The sequence below is a fragment of the Pungitius pungitius genome, chromosome 20, assembly GCF_949316345.1.
Source record: "Pungitius pungitius chromosome 20, fPunPun2.1, whole genome shotgun sequence".
Taxonomy (NCBI): Eukaryota; Metazoa; Chordata; class Actinopteri; order Perciformes; family Gasterosteidae; genus Pungitius; species Pungitius pungitius.
Genome location: NC_084919.1, coordinates 12,623,305 through 12,632,850, shown reverse-complemented (window position 1 = coordinate 12,632,850; position 9,546 = coordinate 12,623,305). Strand labels below are relative to the sequence as shown.

General features: G+C 42.9%; 1 protein-coding gene across 1 annotated transcript; it reads left to right on the top strand.

The window, feature by feature from the left end:
- The first annotated feature begins 99 nt into the window (after window positions 1-99).
- cgrrf1 (cell growth regulator with ring finger domain 1) lies at window positions 100-9,401 on the top strand. Its single transcript, XM_037448965.2, has 6 exons — window positions 100-463; window positions 2,166-2,302; window positions 4,143-4,320; window positions 4,863-5,001; window positions 5,725-5,832; window positions 7,757-9,401. The coding sequence occupies exons 1-6, from the start codon at window positions 360-362 to the stop codon at window positions 8,048-8,050; spliced, it is 960 nt and encodes a 319-aa protein (XP_037304862.2). The 5' UTR covers window positions 100-359; the 3' UTR covers window positions 8,051-9,401.
- Window positions 9,402-9,546: the final 145 nt, after the last annotated feature.

Here is a 9,546-nt window from a genome sequence, read left to right as displayed (position 1 = left end):
TTGCGTCATGATATATTTTAAATTTACGCTTTTAATTTGAAGAATAAATTCACCATTACATCACATTTGCTCTAGATATCGCTGTCTTGATGTATTTAGTTGAAGCAAGATGATCTACAAATACATCTAAACCTAGACAATACAAAGTTCAAAATTGAAACGCACTTCTTCAGTGAATAGTAATTAGCATTGCAGTTAAATGCATTATATAAAATATTATTGAAAATAGTCTAAGTCTACTCCATACAGCCGTAGCTTGTGGGCCACCGTAGTTTGGTACGAGGAGTTCCGGTTCTGGACGCCATGGGAGATGTTTACCTCGGGATTTAGATGATTATTTGCCTTAGAAGTCGCAGGATATGGCAGCGGTTATTCTCGTGACTTTGTTTGAGTACTCCCCATTGTTTTACATCAGTGTGGTTTCTCTGTGTTTCGTTGTGACAGCGGCGATGGTACTCGGCTGGTAAGTGATATTAATCCAAAGGAACGTTAGCTTAGCTTCTGACTTGGCAGCGACAGTTAAATATTTTACCTTTTGGTCATAACGTTATGTATCTTCACTAAGTGGACGGATGTCCGCTGGTACGTGTTGCTCATATACGGACATATGCGCACATGCGCCCCGCTGTTGTAATGGAAGGGGAAACACTGCACCAGCACAGAGTGTACAATGAACCTTGATATTTCCATCTTTAGCTGACAAATATTCAAAATAGTGATTGTATTTCCAACTCAAAAATGCGCATCTCTCTCTCTCCTCCATTGTTGTTGTGTCCCAGCGTGGTAGGTCTGTGTATGTACACGTGACGGGACCCTCATGCTGAAAACGTGACTTTATTGTCGCATAGGCTCCGTGGCTTCACTCCCAGAGACGCAAGAAATTAAATATATTTTATACTATTAATGACAAAATAGTAACGCGCAGTGATTTGGACAAGTAATTTTAATCTGATTACTGGTTCGGACATACTAACGCGTTAGATTACTTGAGATTCGAGTCAGATTAGAGTTACTAAATCATGCGTTCCTGGCATCACTGGTTGGGACATTCAATTTCACAGTGGAAACAATAAAGGACCATGACGTTTCCGTTGACCATGTCAAAAGTATCAAGAGTGAACAGACAAGGACAACAAAGTGTTGCGTTTAGGTTCCTCGTTCGGCGGAGCTTTATTGCATGCATTTTCTAAGTCTAAAAGACTAAGACCAATTCGAAATTAGCTGTCAAAATGAACACTGCTGTTCAATATGGGAGACAATCAAAGGCAGAGGTCAAAGGTTGTATATGAATTTCCCTGGATTGTCATCCGCAAGTCGCTATTGCAATAGTGGCCTTTGCCTATACGGGAGGCCCCGACCCTCATTAATGTCTGACCCTAATTAGGGCCTGAGCCGAAGCCCTATTGTGTTTCTAAGAATTATTATTATTATTTCATCACTTCAATCGGACTTTTGGGGCCCTTATCATATTCAAAAACTCTTGACCAACTTACCCATGTTCAACTGCCGTTCACTTGCCGAACACTTCCCCCACTTTCCTACTTGTCGCAGTGTGGCTCTTGCGGCTCCTGTTTTTCGCAAAGGCCCAGTATGGGCCTGGCGCTCCAGCCCTATCGATTTCCATGTCTAGTGCATTCGGCAGATCAGTTGTTAATCACTCGGATGGCCACTGTCCAGCTGTCTATAATGACCGACAATCGCAGCGCAAATTCTGCTTATCAAAAGTCACCCAGTACACTGCTCCACGCCAGTGAGCCAGTGTACTGGGTTTGAGATTGTTTCGGCCCCAAGACCTCTAATCATTGCTTTCAACTCAATTCATTTTATTTTGTATAGGCCAAAATTACAAATTTGCTTCAGAGGGCTTTACAGTCTGTACACACGCGACATCCTCTGTCCCGAAACCCTCCCATCGGCACATGAAAAACTCCCAAAAAGTGAAAAACCCTTCAGGGGGGAAAAAGGGAAAGAAATCGTAGGGAGATCGTCGCGCAATGAGGACTGTCTGCCCGAGGAGGAAAAAGGGCCCGACAGGGAAATTATGAATGTTGTCATTTTTTCTGACTTCTCTTGAATGTTCTCAAACTGTACATTAATACATCGTGAGAATTAAGAAGGCCATCCAGAACATAACGAATGGGTCCACTTTTGCCGTTGTCTTGCAGGTTTGGCTTTGATGTCCCAGTGATCCTTCGCAGTTCTGATGAGAGAGCATCTCTCCTGCCAACCCCTGAGAAGCAAATGGTTCGGATGACCAACCCCTTCAGCCTCAAGATGGGCTCAGGACCGGCGTCTGTCACTGGTGAGAACAGTCATCTGCAGTATAGAAAACTAGAAGGCGAGTAAAAGGAGGAGAGGGCCTCAAGAGAAATTTTAGTATGAGAGATGTTATTCCTCCGAATAACAACACATGCAACACTACCGATACCACTGATGTCCATATGTTCTGTTCATTTCTCTATATAGCTCATACTAATTTTATCCTCAGATTCCTCTTTATTGTGAGGTCTCTGCTGACATTTCTTCCTTAAGGCTCTGTACTTATAACCAGCTGATCCTAGCCCAGAGTTGAGCATATTCACATAACTATTTATTTTTTTCAAGGTACTTTTTCAAGTAGGCAACTGACTGGTCGAAATGTGCAATGCATTGAGTGGGCCGGTCTGAAAGTAGCCCCCGGCCCCCTTTTTCCCCCTCTCCGTCCATAGATGGTAGATATACTAGACAGGCACATTAACGTGAAGAAGCACTATCAAAGTCGAGTTTTCCTAATAAGTCCCCCTTAAGGAAAAAAAGCCATCCAAACCTACCCGGCACACTGCCTTGCATAAGTGTTCACCCCCCTTAGACGTTTTCCCTGTTTGTACTGCTACAAACTGAAATTTAAATTTGATCAACACAACATGTATTGTACTTGCTTGAAGGGCCTTTATTGTGACACAAAGTAATGAGAACAAAACAGTGGACATCTGTTTGGATGAGTATTCACCCCTGTGACTGGGCCTTTTTAAAACATTTACATGCTTTGATCAAAAACCTCTGCATTGTAGCTCAGGCTGTATGTTTAGGGTCATTGTCCTGTTGTTTCCCTGTACCTGCTGAAGGGAAGCATACCCACAGCATGATGCTACCACAACCATATTTCACTTTTGGGATGGTGTGCTCAGGCTTGGTTTGGGTGGACGGCCTTCTCCTGGTAGGTTTGTGTTTGTTTATATTCTTCTTTTTTTTTTTTGAGGATGGATTTCATGTTGCTCTGTGATATGTGGAAATCTTGAGATATATTTTGTATAACCTAAGCCTGCTTTTTTTCCACCCGACTTCATTATTTTGCTTAGGGTCCATTACATAAAATGTAATAAATTTCAATCTGTCTGGACATCATGTCGCAATCTAATGAAATCCAAGAATAAATTGGAAACAAGTAATTTCCATTCATCAGTCTGCAGAGCATTACAAAGCCATTTCTATGTTTTTGGGACTCCAGAGAGCCATGAGACTTGAAACAGTGGTGAACCGAGGGGCCGGCCTATCAAAGTTACCCAAAAAGTGCATCAACGACTAATAAAAAAAACATGTGAAGAACTGCAGGCCTCAGCTTGGGTCCGTGACAAAACTCCATTTTGTATTTACTCTAGTTCATTTTGTCTAATACATCAATTTGTTGATTCCAAGTGTGACAAATTTGCAAAACAAATAAGAAACCAGGAAGGAGGGCTGTAATAATATTTGACCTTAGTACAACAGAAAGTCTGCTCTTCTGCAAAGAGGTACTTTGTGATCTGGGCCGTTAATAAAGATGTTTGTGCGTCGATGTTTACAATCTCGCTGTGCCAGAGGTGATCGCCTACCACCCTTTGGTTTCTGTCCCGACCCCCGTTTTAGATCTTCCAACTATACATTCCTGCTCCCAACATGAACACCTTTGAATAGGCTTGGAGCAATGCTTGTATGTGTGTCAACTCTGTCTCCTGTTTGCATTTACATTAAATATTCTGTTTTGATGATTTTACACCGGTGTCAAGTGCGAATTTCTTTAACCGGAGCAAATACCTTTTTCACTTTCCCAGCATGAGCTTGGAGTGTTAGCCTTGTTGGTTTTGGCCCAGGCGATCGTAACCCTAAGGGGACACTTTTTGCAGACGGTGTGTCCTTGACGCCCTGCTGTCTGGTGCCCTGTGTCCTAAGCTGTTTCTGGGGCTGTGAGGTCAGGGCCTTGCAGTCCGCGTTGCAGGCTCACCAGCGCCGCCCGCAGCTCGTTACCCCCAGAAGTTTGCAGGAGGCCTTGCAGCTCCGCTACTACCACTGCCACAGCTTCTAGTATCCTTTACTCAATTTATTGAATTCACTCTGATGCATTATTTTGTTTAACTCGGTGTTTCTCAAACGTTGGGGTCTCAGTGGTATTACAGGTGGGTCGCATGGTGAAATTCTGCATAGATGGAGGAGTCACTAAATGTATAAAAATACAAATTCAATATGTCAAATTTTATGGACTATGGGCAGGAACATTTTTCTTCCTGTAAACATATCTCAGTGTGTCTCTAAAGGACACTTTGATCGTTGCTCCCATCCCCTCACTGTAGCTTTAAAATGGTCTGTGATAAAAACGTATGTTTATATGTGGCTCGTGTGGGGATGAAGAACTGAATTCACACTAACAAAATTGATTTAAGTCATTTCTGTTGGTCACTAATGACAGAAATGCTTTTGGGTGGACATTCCCTTCATATCGTTGACACAGTACTACAGAGCTCAATGAAGTACTCTGCTTGTGTCATGACGGCAGAGATTTGTCTTTGACTTTACCCACGGTGTTCGGCTCTTTGACTGCGTCCCCCCCCCCCCCCCCCCACCACCAGCATCGATAGTGAGGACAGAGAGGAAAGGCGCACACGGATTCCTGCTGACATGGGGATTGCGGACTTTGGGCCGTTGCCAAGGGAACGCTACCCTCTTGTGGCTGTGCTGACGCTGGCGGAGCCGGAAGCTGGAGACATCGTAAGTCAATTGCACTTTAACGCGTTTTGGTAAAGTGTGCTGTCTGGTTCATTCCTCGCAGCAGTGGCGTGCCATGAGGTTTGGGGCTGGGGAGGCACTGACTCTTTCACAGTCAGATTCACAAATAAATGGATTCCACAGAGTCAACTGGCTGCTTGCACAATGACTAATGGAAATATCCTGTATCAGCAGTCTTTTTACACACAAATAGATAATGGCCATGTTTGGGCAAAGAAAAACGGTAAATTTATAGCAGCGTAGACGGGACATTTGCTCCGTTCCATAAAAACAAATGTAGTAGTAGTTAATATAGATTTTAATCTACATTTACTATCTTATCTTGTTTTATATAATTGTTTTGTTATTAAATAGTTCTTTCCTTTTTGTCAGGGACCGTAAAGCAGGGTGTGAATTGTTTTACCTTTATTTGTAAATGAAGTCCATTCGCCTGGACAAACTGATCTATGACTTGTTGTAAAAGTCCTCTTTATCTCCTTTGAGTTTCAAAAGCCTCTCCGTCTCTTGCGTAGCTTTTGACGCTAGTCTTGAACATTTGGGCATCGTATGCAAGAAGGGGTGAAAAGTCACACAAGCATAAACTAGGCTTAGAAGTAGAGGATTCCCATCACATGCAGGATCAGACCTACTCTGACCAATCCTAGACTGAAGTGATTCTATGATCTAAATGTAGGGACACTCATGACCCTGTTTTTCCTTCTTCAGGTGGCCAGTTTGACAGTTATTCATGTTCCTGATGACAAATACAGCCTTTCTGTACGCGTTCTCTTCCAGTACCTTCTCACCTCACATGGAAACATGTTTGAATTAAAGGTAAGTCACATTTTGGATCAAGCTATTTATTAGAGACTGAGATACTCCACTCTATTTATCAAAGTAACCCCACTTTGACTTCCAAAAATTGTGTTCACTGATCAAACAATGGAACAGAGACCATATTCTATAAAAGTAGTCCTGTGTTAAAAAATGAAGAAACTCCTGATGAACAAAGGACATCTTGGATCAAAAATGTAGAGTAAAAAGTAAACGGCATTGTGGTGTGAAGCAAACATCTCAGCCTTAACCAACAAGCCCCAAATCACAAGACGTACTCGTGTATACAGTATATGCAAATAGAAAAGGTGTGTATTCATCCCATTTGCCCGATCTCATCTTCTGGATGATAGGATTAGAGTTGGTGTGGGGGGCAGTGTCCACGCCCTTGGGAACATGACGTCTGCTGATACGTTCACAGTAACCTGCTATTAGGACTGTCTTTCACACTGAATGGTGTGGACAATGTAAGTCGTCATTTTGAATGTCTCGCCGCCAATGGATGTGGTGGTGACATAAAGGATTACACTGCACGCATTTCTTTATTAATTAAGCAAAATCATTGCTTTAACCTGATATCACATAACCTGAATGCATTTTTTTTAATAGTATGATTTGCCAGATAATATTAATTATAATCCCCCCCGATTAGGACCGAGCGGATGCTGAGTTTAATATGACTCGAGAAAACACCGCAAACCCCTCAGGGTACCGCACAGTGAGGCTATGTCTGGGCTGGAGTTAGATAAGCTTGGGTTTTTGTGTTGATTTTTAATCTATGGTTCAACAAGCCGTTGTGTATGTTCATGAACCGCCAAGCTCCACTACATGCTGCATGTGTGATTCTGTGGTTTAACATGTTATTAGGCATGTGTCTAGGTGCCAGAGCCTGGTAAACGCTGCTGAATAAGCATGGCTGCTGTTTTTGGAACTCGTGCAGGAATTCAGTTTCTAAGTTGCGTCCCAGTGTGATGATGTTAACCGCCATCGTGTCTCACTGTGGCAGATAAGACCTCTTCAATTTGAGTCTTTTCTTCTTTCTTTTGTTTTATCATTTCCTTACCAATAGAAATATCCCGCACATATCAATTTACCTACAGACAAGTTTAATTATGCGAGAAATACGTGGTGAACAAACACGGCCTCTCGGACAGCTCGTACCCACACATGGCTTCCAGCTAGCCCCCTTCCTCGCTCATATATTCTCCTTTTCTCACACACACACACACCACACACATGAATGAATGTTTTTATTTATTGTTTAGATATTGTATAATAGCTTCTGTTGATTTCCCATGGTATTAGGGTTCAGAAAAATAAGTGACTTTGGGGGGTGACGTGGTAGTTAGTCCCAGCACAACTCCGAGACAGAGGACGAATACACGTCTTGTTCGATTAGTTTAGTCTAGTTCCCAGCCTGCATCCACTTTCACTTCAGAGCTGGACGCGTATCTCGACCTGCCTCCGCCATTCTTTCAAATCGACACTCCGCCCAAGAGACCCGCCCTCATCTGACTCTGGTTTGTTTCGGGTTCACGTCTAATCAAACCAACGATGGCAGCGAGCATCACCCAATCGGGCTGAATAGGACAAGTCTTCACAGACAAACCTCGTCCCGTATTCATTTAAAACAGGACGTGCTATTTTATTCTCAAATACGGGACGTTGGGAATGACATGATGATGATGATCATGAGTGTAGCAACCCTGGGCAGCTGTCAGTCCACAATCAACCTCTCTTCCTCTCTTCCCTGGAAGGCATTGAATAATGAAGTTGAGGTGCGGTCCTGGAATTGGTAGAGCAGAGGGCGAGTGGAGGGTTAACCTGTTCTGTGACAGTAGTTGTGATGTAGTTTGTAATGGAAACGTTATTAGGAGTCCCTGTCAACAGTTAGTACTAACTTTTATGTATCGTGTCTTTTCAGCCTCTCTTCATGTCAGCTGACAGTGCGGGCGTGTCCGAGAGTCCTGACTCGGAGCAGAGTACCCAACGGAGTAGAGTGCAGTCGGGTCCAGCAGCAGAGGAAGGGAGATGGGCTGGGCTGGGCCGGGACTGCGTGGTCTGTCAGAATGCAGCAGTGAACAAAGTGTTGCTGCCCTGCAGACACGCCTGTGTGTGTGACAGCTGTGTGACACACTTCCAACACTGCCCCATGTGCAGGGCCTTCATCCAGGAGTCCTTTGCACTTATAGAGGAACCAGCTGCACAACAAGATTGAGCTCTCTTTTATTTAAAAGACATCTGCATCAGGATGGGCATAATGGCAACTGTCACCCCAAACTAGTAACAGTTGTGGTCTGGCTAAGTATTGGCCAGGTTCCAATTGGTCTCAGCCAACGATATCAGCCACAATGGGGTTGTGGACGTCGTACATCTTAAAACATTTCATTTGGATTCGCTTTAAGTGAGGCATGCACATTTTGTTTATGCAAAAATGCTGTGACTATAATTAATTCCATGTATCTTGGAAAGGTTCAGTCAATATTTCAGTTGTATTTGTTAATCTGCACATGAACTATTCAGTTATTAGAGTGTGGATTTAGGATATAGAGTATTGTATGGATGTATTGATTTTTCCCCCCCCCATATCTCTGCTGTTGACCGGTTAGTGGTTTTATTTTAAACATAATGGTTGTTGGGGCGGGTTTTGTTCATTTTGAGGGAAACACCGGGTAAATTGGGACGTGCAGTTTTTGCATTTGACCAGAGTGGCACATTGTGATGGAAATGCATTTAAGTGGGTGCCTGCTAATGAGCACAAGTGTGGGTGGGAAGCACAGTTTTTGACCGTGGTCAGTCAACAGCTGTGTCTCAAAGTCGCCAGGCTGCATTCTTGTAGCCTGCTGCCTTCACGGTTGACCTGGGCTGGGACCTCCAACCACAGAGGCTGAACCAACAGGTCTCTGACATTGGACTATCTGGCCTACGGGGGGACTTCCTGCTTGCCTCATCAGCATTACCTTCACTGCTGCCGTTGCCTAGCAACCTGCTGAGCTTAATAAAAACTCAAACAACTTTCAAAGCACAGATAAGGAAGATAAACTTATTCTCACTTAATTTAATTTCGGAAGATACGCTTCTCCTGAGCATGATAGATTCCAGGCTGAGATTTCCAGTTATTTTAAATTCAAATAAAATAAGTTAAGTTAAGAAGTACGCTAATTTATAATTATAGCTAAAAGTAATATTGCAATCTTAAGGCAGAGGAGACTCCATCGATGTCAATAAAAACAACAGCATACACATTTATTAATGCGGGCAGGTGAGCTGCCATTAACAGCGCAATGGCTCCTAAGAACAGTGGACTCGAGGGGCTTTCAGGTGAGGGGGGGTTCTGGGTCAGGGGCAGCATGACGGAGTTACGGGATTTTGTCTCTAGAATAGTGAAATGAGATACACGTTTGGTGGCTACAACTATTTTGTGCTAAAAGGCAGCTATTTACTTACCATTTATAATTTAGCTGGTAACCATGTTATAAAAGCAGTGTTACTTGAGGCAGTAAAAGAAACAAATGGCCAATTGTTTTAGCCTCGATGGTACCCATTCATCACAGGCCAAATTAACATTTTTTTTAAATGAATGCCACATTTGATCTTAATATTTCCTTATGGTCGCGGTTCAGATGTAATTTGCCTCTTGCATATTATATTGAATAAATGTCCTCTTTAAATTATGTCTAATAGAAAAACCTTGTAATATACAATTGATTTCGT

Bases quoted from the DNA above. Each gene is read 5' to 3' on its own strand.
- cgrrf1 (XM_037448965.2), top strand. From the start codon at position 360: ATGGCAGCGGTTATTCTCGTGACTTTGTTTGAGTACTCCCCATTGTTT. The intron at 2,303-4,142 runs GTGAGAACAGTC...CACTTTTTGCAG, and splicing joins AGGACCGGCGTCTGTCACTG to ACGGTGTGTCCTTGACGCCC. The intron at 4,321-4,862 runs GTATCCTTTACT...CCCCACCACCAG, and splicing joins TACCACTGCCACAGCTTCTA to CATCGATAGTGAGGACAGAG.